Below are 22,659 nucleotides of genomic sequence, written 5' to 3' on the forward strand. Positions count from 1 at the left end.
ATGAAATAGCCTGGTGTGTGGAGCAGGATTAGGTGTGAATATTGATTAATACATGTTCATGTAAGGCTATTTTCAATTGATTTTTATATTTATGGCAGATGCCAAAAAGTCTCCATCCAAAAAAAGGAACATTTCAAATTAAGGGGCCAAATAATTAAGGTGGATGCCCTATACATCAGGTCATGTTAGCTGGACACAGGACCATCTGAAATGTGTTATCTTATGCTAAGCCATGTGATAAAGCCCAGGTAGTACAGAATGTTACACAGTGAGTGTGAGGGGAATGGGAGTCTTAGGTGTGAGATGTGCAGGGGGGAGTGTAGGATGGGTGGAGATGGGCTGGGGGGGGCACTTTGCTCTTGAGGGAAGAATGTGTTAAAGGTCAGTTGATAGCTAACTGTTTCCATCTTGCTCAGATCATGTTGTCTGAAACTGTCTGACAACATGATCTGTATGAGCTCGCTGCGCTCCCTTTCTGTATCTTTCATGGCTTTTGTGGTGTGTAGATCTCAATGATTCCTTTCTCTCTTCTCTATCTTCTTTGTGTGTGTGTGTGTGTGTGTGTGTGTGTGTGTGTGTGTGTGTGTGTGTGTGTGTGTGTGTGTGTGTGTGTGTGTGTGTGTGTGTGTGTGCGCGCGCGCGCGCGTGTGTTACAGGCCTTGATCTTGCTTGACAATCAGTGTCATCACTATCACAGGCTGTTGATAGCTGTATCATTAATGCCACTGAAATAGCCTCAAGCAAAATCTGCATCCTTTCATAGCATTGTACTTTCAGTACTATCAGGTTAAATTATTTGAAATTGGTGATATATAGTACTTAAATTTAGTACTTGAATATTTAAGTATTCAAGTACACCTCTCCCCCCAACCTGCATCCACCTTTAACTTTTTAATGTATCTTGTTTTGTACCTTTAAATCAATGGCTTGAGATGTTTTTGACACTGATAGGAAGGAAAAAATAGTTTTTAATATCAAAATAAAAAACTAATATTTACAAATTGAGCACAAAATAAAAGTCTCGCCCATCTGAGCCATGAAACCCGGCAGCTCACAGGTCTCTTGTTTACTAATGCCTGTCTCTCTAGGCAGATTTATACCTGTGCCATATTCTTACATTTTCTAATGACGGATCTTACAATACATTTTTCCATTTCCTTTATTGTGTCATATATCTTTTTTGTGCATATAGGTTTACAAAGTGAAAAGCCCAAAGTCCACCCAAAAGGGACTTACCATCTCCAACAGAAAACACTGTTCACAAACTGCTCCAAACAGCTCTATTGTAGTCCAGCCTTTACTTCAGAGACAAACGTGCGTCAATTTGTAATATTATTTTATTATATTATATTATTTGTTATAATGCTTGCCTAGCTGCTAGCGTGGCACGCCCTCATACTCTGCTTCTGACTGGCTAGTAGTCCTTACCTAGCTACTGACCATGTGCGACTCCCAACAAAGATGGAACAGAATGGTTTTTTTTGAAAATTAAACCATATAAACCTATTCTGATATAATCTCTAAATACAATTATGAAACTGAAAATGAGCATAATATGAGCACTTTAAGCAACTACCTCAGATCAATTTGGGAGATTTGCTTTCAATCTGATATTAAAGAGTCTCTAAGTTCTGCTTATTTATGTCAAAAAGCCTGATTAATCAATAGAAATATTTAGTTATTACACAATTAAACATGAAAAAGTTATAGTAAATAGCTTTAGTACTCATTACACAAAAACAAGTTCTGCAAGTTAGACTGGAAAACTTAAAACTGTTCCTGTTTCCCTGAGCTGTACATTTCAACATTCAACATCCTATTGTATCATGTATCCTATAAGATACGTAGAACAAATTATTCCTATGAAGTCTGAGATTATAATATTGAATTTTGGTATTTTTACTATCTGTGATACACAGATTAGCTGCATGAATCCATGCTGTAATGTTTCCTGCAATTTATAAAGTATCCTAAATTAAACCATATGTGTCATGAGTAAGCTACAACTTAAGCCCTGTCAGGACTTGTGGGGACATTTCTCCATTTCTCAACAGTCAAAGGGTGGGTGGGGTGTAGGAAGGTGCAGGGGGCAGGTAGGCTGCTCCCTCACTCCACACACACGCACACACACACACACACACACACACACACACACACACACACACCCTTCAATGATGCTCACTGTACACAAGTGGGTGTGTACAGTGAGCCTCAGTGAAGCGCTCAGCAGGCTGCTGCTGGACTCACGTACACCGCCAGGCACTGCGCTCCATCAGACAGACGCCCATGATGAGAGGCTGCTCCAGCCGCACAAAGATTGCACAGAACCAGGACAGAGCGGGTAAGAGACGTTGCTTTGAAGGATTAAGTAGACCCCTGCACGCAGGAGTTTAACTTGTGCATCTGTAACCGGATGACAGAGAGGGCGCAGGTCGAGCAAAGACATAAACAAGAGCCGATGTGCAGTACGTGCGGCGCTGTCACCGAGTTCTTTACCCTACATAGAAACAACAGGCGACAGTCTTTGGTTTAATTATAGTGACCAGCCTCATTTGTAACAGCAGCTGTGCTTTAAAACAGAGGATGAAAAGCCAGGCGGATGTTTTTGGACTGACTGCTGACGAAATTTCAAAAAACAAAAACAAAAAACAATCTAAATACTTCGTGTAGCCTAAAGCTGATCTCCCAGGTTTCTTTCCAGTTATTAATATTTTCATGTCCTATAGCCTACACTGATCATGCTGGAGATGCTGCTGCCGAGGTTGATGGTTTGCGTTTCCTGACTGTTTGTTGTGTTTATGGTTGGGATTGTACAGCTCAAACTGGGCTGCTGCGATCAAATGTCTTCTAAGCACTGAATATTGGGTTCGTGATCTGAAGCGGTCTCTATGTTGGTTTATTGCCGAGTGTAAACATACTATATTTGGAAATGACTTGTCCAGTATTACAGGCTAAAGGCTGTTAGCTACAATCAGAGCCTGGCTGTCAGCAGCTTGGAGGAGGAGCTCACAGAGCTGTTTCCTGTTCAAGTAGTATGCGATATTTAACCTCAATGAAAACTATCTGACGTTTCCCACAGTGCACATATACAGTATATGAATGACTGTTTTCACACAGGCTACCCAAGCTTAATGCAGATAAAATAAGATACTTTAAATAGCCTACATGTTGCCTGATCACAGTTTAGTGTTTTTCTCCCCTCAAAACTTTGCACTGCAGTGTGTTTTTATTACCTGGCTGAAAAAGCTAAAAAATATATCCCTGTAGCATGAGTTAGTGTGCCATTTATTTGTGGACCTGATGAACCTGACATATATTATAGTCTACTAGCAGTCAGGGAATTTGAGAGAGTAGGAGCTATTTAATTAGAAAACCTCCATCTCACCATATTTAGGTCACAGGCCCTGTTGCTCTTAAGACTGACACTAAAGCTTAATATAACCAGTGCATCAGATAGTACATCAGGAACGGGTAAACAGATGAACAGATAGGCCTATACTAACCTGAAAATGTACAGTGACTTACCACTATAGTATGCACACCTGCACAGTGCAAGTCAATCCAATACAACACCTAGATGCAAAATGTCCTGTCGTTGTAAAGCTTGTAATGTTTAGTTTTTGTTGACGCTATGTTAGTGTGGATTTATCTCCATGGTCATTTCTTAAGCCCTTGTGACAGTGGAGTTACTGGACTGCATTCTTTTTTCTTTTGAGCTGCTGTAGCACAGGAATTTCCTCAGTGTGGGATAAATAAAGTCTTATCTTATTTTATCATTCATTTGAAAGGCACTCTGTTCACATGACACGGACAGAATATTAGAAACACCTTCATACAAATCCTCTGACACCTTTGCCCCCATAAAGTATGAACATTATGAACATTACATCTATAGGAAATATATAATATGTTGCAGGGCTGTTGAGTTGGATTGCATTACAGGTGTTTCCTATACACTGGTAGTTTACATGCCTGGGTCAACACACAGCCAGAGAAAGAGGGAGAGTAATGCTGCCATCTCATGGACATTGTCAGCTCGTGCTTGTTGGGATTACCTTGAATGCCCTCAATGAGAAAAGGAATAAGCATTTTAAAACATTTGTCACTTAGTGATTGCTGACTTTATTTGTGAGAACTTTCCGTAAGCAACCAAGAGACAGTATAGATAGCATTATTGTCAAATAGATCTTTTTCACAGAAGATATTTGGCTTTTCATGGAAAGCACAAGTGTTACTAATAACATTAGCAATAGCTCTGTTCTATTCAAATGTTCCAGTAAGTCAGTGTGACAGTGAGCCAGCATGCATGATACTACAACCCTGAAACTGAAGCAGTTACATTTAATTCAGTCATCATTGATGTTACCACACAGTGTTGAGAAGAAGTGGAATCAGGCCACATAACATAGTGGACCATGTCCATGGGTGTGTGGGGCCTTTAAAGCAGCATTTCTAGGTTTAAGTTATTTTCTTTGCTGCTCTCTCAGAGTTCACTTCATTTGGTGTGGTAGTAGTATAGTTTTTATTACAAATCTAAAAAGATAATAATGCACTAATGCTTTAAGGTTGCATTTTAAAAGTCTAACGTACCACCTTGACCCCTAGATAGCCCCTTGAGGTATTCTAAATGTTCATCAGGAATCTCTCTCTGCTGCATGTACTGTACAATGACAACTTGTTTTATGTGTTATGCTGAAGCCAGTTGTGGAGTCTCCAAATTAAACAGTGGATGTTTTATTAACTTTTTCTTGTTTTTTTGTTTTTGCTTCCATTAAGGATACAGACTATTGAGACTATTGCATGGCTGCACTAATCAATATTTTTATAAAGACAGTGGAGCAAATGACATGTGTAATGTGAGAGAAGTTGTTTACAGTTGCTCGTTGTTGCAGTTCCCCTCACTATGAAGCGTTTGAGCGTCTCTCAGCTCATTGATTTGGTTTTTACGGCTTGCAGCTGAACTGTTTTGGTTCACTCTCACTGCTCTCATCAACCCCATTTCCAGCCAAAGCAGGCAGCTGCTGTCAGTGAAAAAGCTCTGTACTGTAAGTTACAGAAACAGCAGACAGACCTGGTAAACATAATGGAGCATTTAGCAGCCAAGGAGCCAGATATTTCCCTAGGAGTTGGTGAAGACATAGACTATCTCCACATCGCTGTGGTAAGGTCTGGTTACACCACACATTCATTCCAGGATAGTAGGGTTGTTTGCATTTCTTTAAAACAATCGTCCTGGGCGTGAGGTTTTTTTTTTTGCAGGATGGTAGGGGAAGACTCATCCCTGATTGGCTCGCCCTGACATCCTTACCCTAACCATAACCAATCCCACTCCTCTTGCCTAAACCTAACCAACCCAACCAGAGCAGGCAACGAGTACTAGCCATTCAGGGATGAGTTCCCTAATGAATATTCAGGAGTCTTCCCCTACCATCCTGCAAAAAAAAAAATTGCGTCCTGGGTGGCACAAAGCTCCGGACGCAGCGACGGTGGCTCTGCAAAATCGTTTCAGAAAAGTGTACCCGGCAAAATAAAATCCCACAAAATATTAAATGAAGTTAACTGTTCACACAATACAGTAACGTGAGTTATTAAAATACGCTGCATCATGTTTAAACGTAATTTACTCAGTGTAGGCCTATCGCCGTGTGTAGGCTACATCACCACTAGGCTACTCTTGGCGATGTTATCAAAGTGCGGCAGGAATGTAAGTTTTTGAGCGTTTGCTCACTGGCATGACCCGCAGATAAATTAAGCGATCTTTTGCATACGTCGCGGCGACATATGTGTGCTTACTGATTAGTTAATGGAGGTAGGCTGTAGGCTAGAGTGAACATTTGACCTACATTGACTACATCTGTGCCTTTCCTGCTGTGACATGTCAAAACATCTTTTGTAAAAAAGGGTTAAAGTAGCATAACTCTTTCAGTATCTACACTATTCTGTTGTTGGTGCATTTTCCAATGGCGCCCCACTGCAGAGCTTAAATGGGTAGCCTACGTCCCACCTCCGGCTCTAGGACCCATCTCCAATGCCAGGACCTTCTTTTTACAGTCACTGGCCAGGACCCATGGTGGAAAATCATTGACTGCAGAGGAAGATAAGTTCTGAACCAATTGGACCCTTAGGCCCTTAAAATCTGACTCCAATTATCTCTAATGTCTTTTCTTCCCCGACGTATTTGTAGATGGTAAGACCAGAAGACACAGAATAACTTCACAGAGACGATGGAAATCAGCTTCACAAATTTAGTAATCAGTATTTCAAGAATTACAAGACATATGCATACGGTTTCACAATCTTAAGACTAGACTCGCCCTAGCAATCAGACAATGCTGTACGGGGCTCCGGTTCGTCCAGTCTCTCCCAGAATGTGAACCCCGTTTCTGACACTGCCTACTTTTTATCTCCGGGCAGGTCATCACCCCAGCAACCGGCTCATCTCTCCTGTATCCAACAATGATTCACTCTCCAAATATTCACTGTTTTTCACCGTGGCTGACAGTTACACCACACTTCTAACAAACTGACCATGAAGTAGGCCTAGGCCTAAAGCTGGTTTTCTGCAATCTTATAACCCTCTTTTGATCATATTTAATTAAAGGTCAAGCTGAAACATTTATGTGTTGACTCAGACATTCTTAAATAATGAGATGCTTTATGCCTCTCAACCCAACCTAAATCAAACACACAACTCGTAATGCTTCAACAGTAAATACATAAGATTAGCATGATTATTGGATTATTCCAGCTGTCTATGTGGAAATTCAGCGCTAGGGGGTCTCTCTTTCAAAACAGGCTGTATTGCCTATGCACATCTATGATTCAGGCAGAAAAGGTTTACGGAAGAGTTCATGTATTGAAATGTTATTAATTGTATGTAATTTCATTCTAATAAAATAGTTTATTTTTCTTTGTGGTGGTAACGTTTACCAGTGTCAGCAAGTATCCTATGGGGGGATTAGCAAACTAGCTAGCTAATATCTGACCACTATGAGTAAAATTTAACAAGTTGCTGCGATCATCCAACCACTCTTGTCACAGTGTTGTAAAGCAGACATAAATAAATAGTTATATGGACAGCACAGCGCTCTGAGTCTATATGATCTTAAAAAAAGCCCCGCCCCCTCTCTCTGAATGGTAAAACTTCTGCATTAACTTTCAAATGGTCATTTTTCAGGAAAGGAAAGGTTAGGTATACATTTAGTAAAAACAAAAAACTGCAAGTTAATTGCTCCTTAAGCTTGTGTTTGTGGCTGAGCACGGCTCATGTCACTTACGGTTAAGCAGAGGATATGCTGCGCCCGTACTACGGTTATTACGGCCGGCTGTGGCTAGACCGAAGCACGTGACATTAGGTAGAGAGAGAGAGAGACCGGCGACTGGATCGACCGGATCATCTCTCCATCACCGCAGAGCAGCGCGGATGAAACACCGGTCATCTTCAGAGCAGCATCACGGGAAAAGGCCCCGTGTTCCCGCCGTGGCTGCCTCCACCTCACCGCCGGACAGAATGGAGGACAAACCACCGTCAAATCCGCGGGAACTCACCCAAAACCCTCTCAAGAAGATCTGGATGCCGTGTAAAAATGGCCTTCCTGAAAAACACATTTCTCAAAGAAAGAGTGCGTATGACGACTTGGCGTCAGTTAACATCTGATGATTTAGGCGGTGGTTATGTCATGTGTCATTTCTTTTGTCTGAGGTTTATTGTGTGCATTTGAAAGCGCGTAGCGAGAGCGCTGTGGTGACTTGAGTCGTGCTAATTCGCCCCCCCCGCATACAACGTTAACGTTAGCATATATCTAAATCTGCTGTGACGTGTTAGCTAACGATACAACGGTTATAAACGCGTGGACCACGGCTCGCAGAGTTCAGGTGCCTTGCTGTCGCTGCAGCCATCTGGTTCACACAGTTATGTAACGATTCACATGATGTTCGCCGCAGATGAGTGCTGCTCGCATCGAGAAGAAAGGACTGGTACTAGGGGTGTCCATCTCATTATCGTCACTGTGTGCCGTGCCAAGCACTAGTTGTTGGTAAACAGGAATTGTATCCCTGCAGTCATGTGAATGATTTGCCCCTGTGGATGTGCTGTTGTGTTTTTATCTGCGCTCACGTTGGTCACTTGCCAATGCTCGCCATGTTTTTACACACGTGGAATGTTACAATATGGACATTAGCTTACAACAAATACATCTGGTGAAGTAGCAGCACCCGTAAAAACGATCACGCTCTCTGACCCAGTCATCTGTGTGCACACACTGCAACGGAGTGTCTGTGGAAACTAGCTGTTATCTCTCTCTATGTCTTGAATAGTTAAAGTGCAGCGTTTCACAACTCCTCGGGCACAGCCTTGCGCCACCATGAACTCTGCTCCTGGCTGACTACATTCTCAGAGTGCCGTGATCATAAGGACAATCTAATATATGTCAATGTTGACTTTTATAAATGATTTAATATGCAAGGTAGTATAAGGGGAGGTTTTGAAAGTGATTGAGGCATATTGGCAGCTGTGAAAATAATTGTTGAACAAAACCTTCGATAAACTAATGCTTGTGCTGAGGCATTACACATTTTACACTGAAATAAGTTTCTCATCTTCCATGTGCATTATGTGTGATCAGCACATGACTTCAGCTTTCTTTCCCCTCCATCTTTCATTCCAGTATGTATGACCAACTGTCCCACCCTGATTGTGACAGTAGGCCTTCCTGCCAGGGGGAAGACCTATATCTCAAAGAAGCTGACCCGCTATCTTAACTGGATCGGAGTGCCCACCAGAGGTACGACTTCTTGGGCTCTGCTGAATAGTATTGTAGAAGCATCAGTCTCAAAAGATAAAGGGAATTGGTTCAGGATGTGCATCACAAGTTTCATGCTGAAGAGAAAGGTGATCTCAAGTGTCCTTGCCTCCATCTTTCCAATAGAGTTCAATGTTGGACAGTACAGAAGAGAGTGTGTGAAGATCTACAAGTCCTTTGAGTTCTTCCGTCCAGACAACGAGGAGGGGTTAAAGATCAGACGGTAAGCGTGGCAACTGCACTCGGACTAACGTAACTATTTTTTTTTTGCCACCAACAACCAAGTGAATGATGTTATCTGTGATTTTACAGACAATGTGCCTCAGCAGCGTTGAACGATGTGCGGCAGTATCTCACAGAAGAAGGAGGCCAAGTGGCGGTGGGTCAAATGTTAAATGCTGTTTTTGTTTAAATGTTTCAGGCAGATCAAACATACTGTGCAATGCTGCACAATCTTATCAACTTGTTTCTGTCTGTGTTAAACAGGTTTTTGATGCAACAAACACCACAAGAGAAAGGAGGGAAACCATAATCCAGTTTGCAGAGCAGAATGGCTTTAAGGTATCTTGTTGGGTCACAATTCTGGGAGGACATACGGCATTGGTTGACATTCCAACTAAGCTCGATTTGTTCCTCCTTTTCTCTCAGGTGTTCTTCGTGGAGTCAGTGTGTGAAGACCCAGATGTCATACAGGAGAACATAGTGGTGAGTGTACAAGTTTATATGTTTATTTTATCTCAATAGAAAATGAACTTCTGGCCCTGTTGTACTCACTTCTTTGCGGTTTCACTGACCAGCAAGTGAAGCTGGGTAGCCCCGATTACACCAACTGTAACACAGAAGAAGCAGTGGAAGATTTCATGAAGAGGATCAAGTGTTATGAAAACTCCTACGAGACCCTCGATGAAGTCCTGGACAGGTGAGGTGAAAGCTGGTGTGGAGAGTGTTTTAGGAAAGATGTCCTAGCTTTGCTAAACTATGGAAATAACTATCTTAGAAAATGATCTGTTCAAGTGCACTGGTCTTTTCAGAACGATGGGGCACTAATTTAGTATTTCCTGTCAAGTTGAAGATTTTAAGCGACACAATGCGTTTCTCATGCTAAACAATTCTGTTTTATTATGAAAAGCAAATGCAGCAAAGCTCGCTAACATGCGATAGAATAGGGAAACATTGTTTTGGGAAATTACAGATTGTTTGACTTATATACATATTACAGTGCATAAACATTAATTTGACTGTTTTGATTTTTGCTCATGCTTGCAGATCTATTAAATTCAGAAATATTTCCAAAGGTTGTTATGACATTAATTATGTAGGATAGTCCTCTGTGTCTGTGCTCATTTGCTTTTCAAGTAAGGTCCGGAGTAAACATCTGCCTGCCTTTTGCCTAGTATGAAGAAGTGGCACCACACAAACTGTGTTTTCACGTAATCACTTAATCTGATAGAAGTGACATTTCAAGCTTTTGTAACAGACGTTCTACAGTTGCTGAAATCACAAATTATATTTGTCGTATAATTTGTACCAACATTATTAACAATAGGTTTATGCAGTGATTCATTTGTATTCCCTAACTAATTATGCCGTGGTTCTCAAATCTATACTCTGGGTTTGGCTCAGTCACATCGAACTGAGAGAGAGAGAGAGAGAGAGAGAGAGAGAGAGAGAGAGAGAGAGAGAGAGAGAGAGAGAGAGAGAGAGAGAGAGGCCAGGAATCTACACTTCACAGCGCTTCGCCGGCGGTGTGTTACCGTGTCTGTTGTCTCCTCTCAGGGATCTCTCCTACATTAAAATCATGGATGTGGGTCAGCGCTACTTGGTCAACAGGGTGTTGGACCACATTCAGAGCCGTATTGTCTACTACCTCATGAACATTCACATCACGCCGCGCTCCATCTACCTGTGCCGCCATGGGGAGAGCGAGCTCAATGTCAATGGTCGAATCGGAGGAGACTCAGGCCTCACACCTAGAGGCAAAGAGGTATAGCACACTTTTCCAACAATAGATATGTCTGAGTTTTTTACTTGACTAGGTGAATTAGTACAAAAAATAATACGTGTTTTTTTTTCTTCTCCATGCAGTTTGGGAAGAAGCTGAGCCAGTTCATCCTAGAACAGGGCATCAGCGACCTGAAGGTGTGGACCAGTCAGATGAAGAGAACCATCCAGACAGCTGAGGCTCTTAATGTGCCCTACGAACAGTGGAAGGTCCTGAATGAGATTGATGCAGTGAGTACTACGTTCTTGGCTGCTAAACATAGCGGTTTGCTGACATGTTTGTGGTGTTAAAGAAGTTTAATCTGTGTGTGATGTAATTTTAGGGCGTGTGTGAGGAGATGATGTATGAAGAGATCCAGGACCACTATCCCCTGGAGTTTGCTCTGAGGGACCAGGACAAATACCGCTATCGGTACCCGAAAGGAGAGGTCTGTGGCTAAAATGAACGTTGTGTTTTGTCTAATGATGGGATGTGGTTATGTAACTGTTGGTGCTTTTTTGTATGGTAACGTTGAAGTAGAATGCTTGTGGACATTGTGTCTCTGTTTTGAATTTTGGAATTTTCCAAAGCAGAGTTGGTCCTCCTTTGTTAATATAGGGACAAAGTATCTCATATAAACTCACACGTAACCACAAACAGAATTAAACAGCATCCAGATGACTACTGGCCACTTACTCTCTGCTAATGAGCCTGTGTGTGTGTGATCACGTTGTTTACTGTGTGTCTTAACTGTGTGTCTGAATGCCCGCTGGTCTGTTCTCACCTTAAGTCCAGCCCATTATATCTCCATTAATCTAATACAGGACAGGAAGATGGATTTGGGCATTAGTTGGCTGCCCAGGCGGACAGTGCTGATGTAGAGCTTTGGGGAATCTTGTTAAAGCTTGTTGGTCTAGATGGCCTGTATGGATTTTTCCACGTGCTAAAATGTCAATCTGTTTAACTGAGATTGATTATTTAGCAGACTGTCTGTCTGGAAAAAATGAATTGTATGGACGTTTTTACTTACAGATTTAGAGCTCTTACTTTGTTTTATATATAATTTATTAGGGGGTTTGAACCCTATTGTTTTTGAGTTTAAACCCCGAAGGCGTAGAAGTCAATGGTTTTTGCTCCGGTTTATTATTATTTGTCGTCTTCCATTTAACATTGGCTTTTAATTTGGATTTAATATTTGGCTTTTCGATTTCAATTTAACATTGGATTTTCATTTGGACTTGACACAGTCATGTCAATGTAAATGAGGAGGCGTGGCCCAAAGGCTGGTGGGAGGGTCTGAAACGAAAGGGGTGCAGAGGCACCTTATGAACAGCAGGGGGAGCTGACTGCTGGGGAGCTCACTGTTGAGGAGCATCTGTCTGCAGCTTGGCCACCAGGCTGGCTTATAGAGAAGACACACCAGCCCGATAATCGGGCGTCGGGCTGTCTGGCGAGGTCAGTTTTGATCCTATCAACACCAAAATTGGTATGCAGCCTTGCGAGACTGAGATACAGGGCTTAGCAGGGAATTGCCTATAACTCAAGTTCATCTTGAGTAATCCTGCCTTAAATCGATGGAGACATCTGGCACGATGACCTGAACGTACGTACCAAGTTTCAATCTGAAAATCCGATTTAAGGAGGGCGAAATGACGGGACTTATTAAAATGCTGCATCTATTGTTGTGATGAAATAGGTGTGTGCTTGATCTCATCCCTTTTTCAATACAGCATTAAATTATCTGAAGTGACTTTTCAGCTTTGTAAAGACCACAATCCTGCTTGCGCCTTTGACGTTTGGTGATTGGGCTGCTTCGTAGTGGCGGCTGTGGCTCAGGTGATAAGAGCGGTCGCCTACCAGATCCTGGGCCCTGCAGTCCCATGTCGAAGTGTCTTTGTGCCCCCTAACTGTTACTAAACCTAAACAATAAATCGTTATAAAATCGCGACGATCGTGACTTTTTTTTCTTTTCTCCAATTAATTTATTGAAAGCATTTGACATTGACATGTTTTTATTATGTAAAGACATGTTCAGGGAGTTCAGATAGAGCCTGTATCAGGGCCGTATCTAGTTCACTGTGTTATGTCACTATTTTTGGTAGCCTACTGTACTTAAATGGCCGGTATGTACTGTACTTTATTTTCTTTATTCATTGAAGCCTCTATGTTTACAGGCTTGTGGTGATGCGCAATGTGCTATAGGTGCAAAAAAAAAAATCTATTTTTGGTACTGCCAATTTGTTTTGTTTTGTCATGGTTCATGTGTGGTTCAACTGTTACCAATGCTGCGCCATCCACGTGTGAACTTGTGTGAATGTTTATCTGACAAGCAGGTGGCACCTTATATGGCTGTCTAGGCCACAGTGTATGAATCTGTGTGAATGGTGCCTGTAATATGTAAAGGCACTTGGAGCGGTCATTAAGACTAGAAAAGTGCGATATAAATGCCAACCATTTACATCCTTCTGTTGGCCGGGTTTGAACCCGTGAATTGCCGCTTGCACCTATAGTGTTTACCTCAAATGGACAGATCGTTGTGTGCTCTTAATGATTATCTCAAAATATCTGCAATAGAACAATCTTAAATATTGATAGAGCTGCTTTAAGCTGATAATAATGATTCTCAAATGAAATCATACTCTGCTTTCTGCCAGACTGATTTGCCTCTTTGTGTCTCTTCTGACTCAGTCCTATGAGGACCTGGTGCAGCGGTTGGAGCCGGTCATTATGGAGCTGGAGCGGCAAGAGAACGTGCTGGTCGTCTGTCACCAGGCCGTCATGCGCTGCCTGTTGGCCTATTTCTTGGACAAGACAGCAGGTCAGTCATTAAATTTAACCTTAAAGGTGCCCTGCCACACATATTTCATTACTTTGTGGTAATGTCTGAAGTTCTACCATGGACTCTGTAACATCATGTGTTTCAAGCCATTCTAGCGTGGTATCGAAAGCCTGCAGGAAGACTCAGCTTGATTTGTGCCAGTTCTCATTAATATTCAACGAGCTAAGCTGCTTGACTTTGATTGGCTAACAGCTAGCCAATGAGAGCCTGGCTATCAGCATCCTTTACCCAGCGTAACTGGGCGAGCTCATGAATAGTAATGAGCTCAGCCAACACCACGTCAGACTGACCAGCTTTTGTAATTGGCCTGATTTCTCCGCTTGTTTCTTTTCAGTGGCTAGAGCTGACAGAGGAGGTAGCAGTTCATTTTCACATTCACGACATAACACATATGGACCTAACGTATTTAAAAAAATGCAAGTAAAAAACGGTTGTGTGGCAGGGCACCTTTAAGGAGCCTGTGGGGTCCTTAAGCAAGGCACCTTACCACACATATAAAAACATACACAAAAAACCCACACAGATAAACACAAATTCTGTTTAGTGGCCTTCTTCAGAAGTGGTTAAACAGCCATGTGGGAAATGTAGGAAGTCACTAAATTCACTAAGTAGAAGAAGATAAAGTAAGTTGAGTGAAAAGTGGCTTCGCTAACAGTAAGGTTAAATACGTCACAAAATAACGGTTTATTAACTATTATTTTAGGAGTCCGTTCCTCTTAGTCACGCAGTTAAATCTTCACCGTATTAAGGTATTCATACCTTGTTTTAAATAAGGCACTGGATAAATAAGATGGATATAATGTTTTGCTCATTGTAAAGCTGTGACATACTTTCATAGTGCCCAGATGGAGAAGTGTGTTTCACTCCTGCTGCCTGATCTTATTTACTTCTATCAAAAATGTCAGATTAAAAATAATTACATTTCTTTTACTTCCATTTCCTTTATTCATAATACTATACTTACAAAATCCGACAATGTTTATAGTATATCTGGAGACTAGGGATGGGTGTAGTTAGGGTTTTATTGATGCTACTACTCTTATCAGTTCTTTTTTTATTTCTATGAAATAATACATTCTATTTTAAAGATTATTATTAAAAAAAATGCATTCAGAACAGGTTAAGAATTTACATTTTAGAAATAAAAAAATATAATTTATTGAGAAGCAATGTCAAAGCCACTATATAAAGTCTGTATCTCCCCGGAAACCAATCTAAATAAAATAATATTGCTGGCATCAAAGCACTGAGTGAAGTTTGAAAAGGATAAAGAACATCAGAAATCAGTTACTATTCAATTTTATTTATAGAATCAAATCATAACAAGAGTTATCTCGAGACACTTTCCAGATAGAGTAGGTCTAGACCACACACTATAATTTACAAAGACCCAACAATTCCAGTAATTCCCCCAAGAGCGAGCATTTAGTGCAACAGATGAACAGTGGCAATTATAGTCACAATAAAGATAATGGAACAGTGACTAGAAATAGTAGTTTTAGTAGTTCATGGTGTAGCAGGGCACTGCAGGGCGTTACAGGGTGTAGCAGGGCACTGCAGAGCGTAGCAGGACACTGTAGAGCGTAGCAGGGTGTAGCAGAGCGTAGCAGGACACTGTAGAGCGTCGGCGACAGCTACAACCATGATTTAGGTGCCACCCTAATCCAAGGAAAACATAAGGACTCCGAGGAATAAGCTCCCCAGAGCTAGGTTACTATTATCCATCCTCTTCATTCTCTCCAACTGTAGCTGCTAATGTGGATTAGCTTGTTCATACCGGTTGCTATAAAGTACCAGTGGTGAATGGGACACTGCGGACGTTACAGTGGAAAAAATAGCATTTCTGCAAGTTTATGATTTGTTAAAAGGCATTTTGATAAATAACTTGTCTTTTTACAATCAAAGATTTTATTGCACTTACAGTAACAAGCAGAGTTGTTAACTCATTCATTCACTTATTCACCTCCCGGTCTTGTCCTTGGCTGTATACGTTAGTCTAGACAGGAACGAGAGTTTGTCGTTTGTCTGGGCAGTTTCATGAACCTGTGCGTTTTGTCTTCACACAGAGGAGCTGCCCTACCTGAAGTGCCCGCTGCACACTGTGCTGAAGCTAACACCAGTGGCCTACGGTAGGACGGGGTCATCTATTAGCATATCATTTTAATATATTTCTAATGAACAGTAATAAAAAATCAAAACCCACACTTTCCTGTCACCTGAACTAATGAAACAAATCTCCTGTCTGCCTGCTCAGGCTGTAAGGTGGAGTCCATCAGCTTAAATGTGGATGCAGTCGACACACACCGAGAAAGACCAGAGGTGGGTATAACACACACACATACACACACACACACACACACACACACACACACACACGGTACAACTGAGCTACATTGTGCAAGGTAAGATGGTTCACAAACAGGTTGGTCTGACAGCTTCAGATGCTGAACGTCATGGTGTTGCATGTCATATTTCACTGCAGTTTCACTGTTTATTCTGATGGCCATGTTTTTTATAATCAGTGGTGTGTAATAGTAATGAGCTCAGAGCAGGTTTGTGTGGGATTTAGGGCTGTCCTCGACTAAAGAAATTCTTAGTCGACTAACACTTATATGATTTTGTCGATTAATCGATTAGTTGATGTAATCGACGGAGCTGTGCTCTTTGAGAGGTGGTTAAGACTAGAAAAGCACAATATAAATGTAGTTAATGAACCATCTGTAAAACTGAGTTTCTCCACAATTAATCCTGCAAAAGCACCACTTTAAATCTTGTGCTTACCAGAAATGTGCTCATAAGTTTCTTGGAAATGAGTAATTAAGCATGAATAAGCATAAAAAATGACTCATCAACTAAAGAAATCTTAGTCGACTAAGACCAAAACGACCGATTAGTCAACTAATCGACTAAGAGGTGGCAGCCCTAGTGGGATTATGTGTGGATTACACCCTACCGTTCAAAAGTTTGAAATTGCCTGCCACAAAAGCTTGATTGGGTACAGTCAGAGGGCTCGGAGAGGACTACTCTATATTTTTGAATGGTCTTTCGTGCTTTATGGTTATAGAAAGTCCTCTTTACAAATCTGTTTTGTACATGGAGATCAACCAGACTGGCAATTGAAAGAGACAAAGATACCTCTGAGCAACAGTTCAATAACAAGAGAAGAAATAAGCAGTCATTGGTAAAAGAAACTGAAAGTTTAAATAGAAACGGGTTCCTGTTCCAGTGCCAAGTGCACAATAATGCAGCGTATAACAAGCTGGAATGAACAGGTGTATTGCAAAGCTAGTCTTTTGTTAAGATTACTTTTTGAGGGCATTTTTAGACTTTTATTATATCGGACAGCTGAAGCTATGAAGGGCCGCAGGTCAGAGTTGAACCTGCGGCGCTGTGACAAGGCCTTTGTACATGGGGCTCACGCTCTACCAGGTGAGCTATCCAGGTGCCCCTGCAAAGCTAAAGCTCTTAAAACCTGACAAGTGAAATAGAAAGTTAGTCTAGGGTCAGTACTATTGGTTCTTGATCAGGAAATATCAGCTGAACATACTGTACTATGGACTGACAAATCACAGTTTAAACTTATTAAAAAGAAAATATTAAATATTAAAAAGAAAAAGGCTCCCCAAAATATTTAGAGGCCAAATGCACCATTGTGGTTTAATAATGATCGAGGGTCACTTGCGCTTTTCTGGATTGGAAAACAAATTCAAAATCGAAGGGTGTTTTCTCCACTGTCGTGCAACACTGTAGGCTTTTAATCCTCATCATCATTATTCTTCTACCAAAACTATTTCAAATGTAAATAATGCATTTGGTGTCTGAATTATGTTGTTTTTACCTTTGTTAAAATAGCCATTATTAAAGGAAAGAAGAAAAGCATCAATATAACTTTTGAACAGTAGTGTATGTTACCAGGACACAACAGGATGACAACAATGACTAATGCTCCTATTGCTTCTAACGCTCCACAGTGTCGCTCTCACACAAATATGCTTCTGAGTGGATCATGTTACAGTTACATACAGGGTTTGAGGCTGAAAAGCACAGATAAAAGCCAGTAATAGTTCTCGGTGAGATACACCTGTCATAATGCAAGTATTATGACAGAAAATATGTCTTATATGAGTAATGTGATGTGATGTAACGCTTAGAAAATCCATTCAATCAGGATAATTTATTCACGCTTCCAGGTGACGTTTGGGATGTGATGATTGCCCATCACATCAAGCCCCTTTGTGGAATCTTAAAGGAACACACCGACTTATTGGGACTTATTCACCGTATCCCCCAGAGTTAGATAAGTCCATACATACCCTTCTCATCTCTATGCGTGTCGTAACTCTGTCCGATGCACCCACCGCTAGCCCAGCTTAGCACAGATCCTGGAGGTAACTGGCTCCATCTAGCCTACTGCTCCCAATAATTGACAAAATAACGCCAACATTTTCATATTTACATGTTGTGATTTGTAGTCACAGCGTGTACAAATAACAAGGTCACATGAGACACAGCCATCTTCTAACCGTATACATACTGGGAACTATATTCTCAGAAGGCGAAGCACTGCTACTTGGGCGGAGTGATTTGCACGCAGCACCTGATCGTGGTGAGGAGCAGAGAGTAACTTTTCAGGTGTTGCGCTAATCACTCCGCCCAAGTAGCAGAATATAGTTCCCAGTATGTATACGGTTAGAAGACAGCTGTGTCTCATGTGACCTTGTTATTTGTACACGCTGTGACTCTACAAATCACAACACGTAAATAGGAACATGTTGGCGTTATTTTGTCACTTATTGGGAGCAGTAGGCTAGATGGAGCCGGTTACCTCCAGGATCTGTGCTAAGCTAGGCTAGCGGTGGATGCATCGGACAGAGTTACGACACGCACGGAGATGAGAAGGGTATGTATGGACTTATCTAACTCTGGGGGATACGGGGAATAAGCTAAAGTCCCAATAAGTCGGCGTGTTCCTTTTTAAGATTTTAATGTTTTTGTAGCTGATAAATCGTCTGATAAATTTTCTAAGAAAAAGCATGCCGTGAAGTGGTTTTATTTGTTCTTGACTTAGACTGCCAACACATAACTGGCAAGGACACTGGTCATAAAGACAGAAACAAAAACCTCAACCATGTGAAAAAGACATCATCACCTCAACCTCTCGCCCAGTCTGTGTGCAGTGGATTTCATATCTCCCGTGTGTTTTGATCCCTCCCCCTCTTTGTGTGTTTTTGTTTTTTTTTATCAAACAGAACGTAGACGTGTCGCGGATGTCAGAGGAGGCTTTGCTAACAGTGCCAGCTCACCAATGAGGGTGAACCTCTCGCCCCAACCCCCAACCCCATACTCCTTTACCCTCCTTTATGCACAGTCTACCCTTCAGACGCACAATGAACCTGCCAAATTCAGCAACCTCTAGTCTTTTTGCTCCACCTTCCTTTGATTGCATCACTGTTCTGATCTTCTGTTTCCCTTCACATATTTTTCGCCGTGGTGGTAATTGACTGGAATCCAGTTTCTAATTTGGATTATTAAAGCAACACTAGAGAACTTTTCCCGCTTCGGTCCCCATACACGTTGGAAGCGGCATTGTCCATTACATTACATTATGCAAGTTTGCCAGATCGGGTAGCGGATCTGTAGTTTGAATGAACCAAGGGGGTAAGCGAACATCCGCAAAGCGTACCTCCTATGGAGACCTTTTGATGCTAACAAGCCATCACCTCCCGTTAGCATTCCATTGACTGCCATTCATTTTGGCGTCACTTTGACAGCAAATAACTTTACATCTGAAACGTTTAAAGACTATTTGTCTGTTGTTTATTTCTAAAGAAACACGACAATGTATAAAAGGCTCCATTACCTTGCATCTCACGTTATGGCTCCGTAGCAGACGTTTTTGTAAAAATAGGCTAACGATTGTGTCATAACCACGCGACTTACTGTCGAATAGTAGAGGAATTACCGTATAGTACAGGAGACGCTCGCAGGCAGTTTCGACTTACATTAGCTGTTTAAGTTTAATTACTAATGTTAACTAGCAATAATTAGCCTGTGCCTATGTTATCTCCTTACATATACCTACGCTCTCCGTCTCTGTAAGATTGGGAATGATTGACAGTTGGAGGCTGCGCAGTAACGCTCAGCCATCACCGGAAAAATGCTTCTAATATCCTTCGCTCGTCTCCGTGGAAGTCTACGGCGTGGCTTTGTCCATTTCTTTAACGTTCTATGGAATGAATTGGACAATGTAATGTAACGGACAATTCCGCTTCCAACCTGTAGGGGGACCGAAGCGGGAAAGGTTACATAGTTGCTTTAATCCTATGACCCAGATCTTCCGTTCTCCCATTTTTGGAGAATGAATAAAAAGCCGATGGTTTTCTTTTCTTTTTTAATTGATGCTGTAAATCCCAACTGTGAAGCAATGAAACTCCAGCACCTTTTTTTGTTGTTGAATTGATTAGTGATGTTTTTTTTGTTTTCTCATTGGATCTTGTCAGATTAACTGATTTTACAGTGTTAATTTTGAGCAGTCTCATCAATTTATATTTCTGTTGGTGGACATCAGGACACTCTAATCTTAGTTTTACAGCATTGCACAACACAAAACAAGGTTGTGCCCTTTTATATTTTGCACATAAAAAAACCAACTCTGTTTATTTCCTTATTAAATGTCCTCTATTCCAGTTTGTCTCTAGTTTTAAGATGGATGTCCAACACTGTCCAATGAAGATCCGTGAATTACAGAAATACTTTGTTTTATTGTTGTTTTTTGACAATGTCAAGGATCTTAAGTTTATTCATCTGTGATCCGAAGTAAAGAGGGGATTTTTCTGTTTAATGTTTCTAAATAAACACTCAACCATTTCATGTATCCTTGCAACACTCTTCTTGTGCTTCATTTTAGAAAATTTGGCATGAACCAGTTTTCCTCTTTAATATCTGAAAGTTAGGCTCTTTGGTTATGTGCTTTACCTTGAAGGTATACCTTGAGATAAAATGCATCTAGACTGAGCTGGATATTTCTTACTCGTCCTACTTGAAGATCAAAAGTGGCCGACTACTTCCTTTTTATTCGTACTATCTACAGATCAGATGTTCAGTGCAGCGGCCTTCCTGCTTACTCTGCTGTGCAAACTGGAGCCTCACACGTCTCCATTCATTCATATGCAGAGACTCCACTGGGGTGCATAAGAAAGAGCTGCCATTCATCAGCCTGAACAAAACACTCACTGTGTCTCACACACACACACTTTTTCTGCCTCGATTTTAGAGTGACAAAATGTGATATTGGTAATGCTGATATTCACAGCTAATAATACTGAGCTTTTGTTAAAAGGCTTAGTTTTTGTAAATTAAAGATGATCTTGCAACGCCAAAACTAAGTCAAAGGTTACAAAGACTTATATTTGGATGCATGGTATGATCCAAATAAACGCATCTTGAAAAATAATGCACAATTCAAGAGGCAAAAAAAGTGCTGCTACCACGGGTCATTTTATGTTGATGGCAGCATCTGTTAGCTATGAAATTGGTCTTAATAATATTAAATTTTAATACGTTTTTAAAGGAACCTAAAGACTCCAGCACAGTTTCAAAAGAGGTCAAATCATCTGTGGCCAAACTGTAGATGCATCATTCAAGAAGATTAAAACCGTTTCTAATATGGCAAACTGTCTTGAAAGCCATGTCATGAAGAGAATAGTGCAAAAACAACCTGTTAAACCTTGTGTTTAATGTATGGGAACTAAATTGCAAAGCTTTGTTGTGTAATGCAGTGTTTATTCAAGAGGCATCTGACACTGACTCGTTCCTCTTTCCAGAATGTGAACATCCATCGTACGACTCAAGACGCCCTGCAGACCGTCCCTCCTCACCTCTGACTGCAGTAGTTGGACCTCTGATTCTCTCGCTCCCTTTCGACGGACTCTTGTGGTCGTTTCACTTTCCCAGTCTGCACAACCTGCTCACAGTGGTGCCCGTCTGGGTGATGATGTGCCTCCGTCTTGTCCTTCAACACCTCTGTAACCCTTATGTTCATCTTTTTATTTATATATATATATATATATATATATAATATGATGGAGCTCAACCTGAACGGGTTATGTTTGAGCATCAGTGTTCAAAAGCTACACAGCGTGGCACTCGGCATAGCTGGTCCAGATTATGTATCAAACTGTTGTCTTGCACAGAGGGGATTAAAAACTCACAGCACATTCTTATTCCTATTTGTTACTATATTCACTATGGTTACAGTGTGTTGATATTGTGCAGCAGTAGAATTAACACTCAACAAGTGTAAATATTAACCATGTGGCTTCATCAATGATCCTTCTGCTACATGTTTGACATGTTACTGTACTGTATAGTGCAATCCCTGTTATGTGACTTTAGCGATTAAGTGCAATTTGAAGGTTACAAACCTACATGGAAAACAATACTATGAAGCTTACTATTTTGACTATGTGGTGATTCAATGAATGAGTGAATGGATGGACTGGGCGATGGCTGATGATTCTACACAGACCTTCAATAAAATCAGAACTTTTTTGTGAAGAACGCATTCTAGCACACAAGGTATCGGAAATGCAAAAATGCAATATTAGTTCAAAGCTGTTGCCGTTGATACGGGTCATGACTTCAAAATGTACGTCCCACTGTTCACTGTAATGAAGACGTTATTTTATATAAGCCAACCTGTTGTCTCTGTCAGTGTGAGTTTAATTATTATTAGGGCTGCACTGATATTTTTGATTATTTTTCTATTAATCTGCCAGTACTTTCTCACATACTCGATTGATTTTTCAGTCTATAAAATGTCAGAAAATAATAAATGGGCATCACATTTTCTCAGAGCAAGTTGACGTATTCAACAATGTTTTGTCTTACCAACTGACTTAAACCCAAAGATATCCAGTATACTATCTCCAGCAAATATTTACATTTGAAAAGCTAGAACCAGTGAATTTTACAAAAAAAAGAAGTTAGCCCATCATTTTCTGTTGATGAACTAATTGTTTCAGCTGTTATGTAGTGAG

The 22,659-nt window shown here is 41.0% G+C and overlaps 1 protein-coding gene across 5 annotated transcripts; it reads left to right on the forward strand.

Moving 5' to 3' along the window:
* The first annotated feature begins 2,095 nt into the window (after positions 1 to 2,095).
* Positions 2,096 to 22,177, forward strand: pfkfb4a (6-phosphofructo-2-kinase/fructose-2,6-biphosphatase 4a). Of its 5 annotated transcripts, none has more exons than XM_031278580.2 (14): positions 2,096 to 2,341; positions 8,667 to 8,783; positions 8,928 to 9,024; positions 9,114 to 9,180; positions 9,288 to 9,362; positions 9,450 to 9,506; positions 9,599 to 9,720; positions 10,578 to 10,785; positions 10,887 to 11,033; positions 11,126 to 11,230; positions 13,471 to 13,600; positions 15,688 to 15,750; positions 15,876 to 15,940; positions 21,445 to 22,177. In XM_031278580.2, the coding sequence occupies exons 1-14, from the start codon at positions 2,287 to 2,289 to the stop codon at positions 21,502 to 21,504; spliced, it is 1,368 nt and encodes a 455-aa protein (XP_031134440.1). In that variant the 5' UTR covers positions 2,096 to 2,286; the 3' UTR covers positions 21,505 to 22,177. The 5 variants fall into 5 exon arrangements, with proteins under 5 accessions (XP_031134440.1, XP_031134432.1, XP_031134424.1 ...); XM_031278572.2 differs by lacking the exon at positions 21,445 to 22,177 and adding an exon at positions 18,871 to 19,245; XM_031278564.2 differs by lacking the exon at positions 2,096 to 2,341 and adding an exon at positions 7,352 to 7,622.
* Positions 22,178 to 22,659: the final 482 nt, after the last annotated feature.

This window comes from Sander lucioperca, chromosome 6 (assembly GCF_008315115.2).
Source record: "Sander lucioperca isolate FBNREF2018 chromosome 6, SLUC_FBN_1.2, whole genome shotgun sequence".
Taxonomy (NCBI): Eukaryota; Metazoa; Chordata; class Actinopteri; order Perciformes; family Percidae; genus Sander; species Sander lucioperca.

Coding starts and splice junctions, on each gene's coding strand:
- pfkfb4a (XM_031278564.2), top strand. CDS start 7,424: ATGAAACACCGGTCATCTTCAGAGCAGCATCACGGGAAAAGGCCCCGT. Junction 11,231..13,470: donor ATCGGTACCCGAAAGGAGAG/GTCTGTGGCTAA, acceptor CTTCTGACTCAG/TCCTATGAGGACCTGGTGCA. Junction 13,601..15,687: donor TTTCTTGGACAAGACAGCAG/GTCAGTCATTAA, acceptor GTCTTCACACAG/AGGAGCTGCCCTACCTGAAG.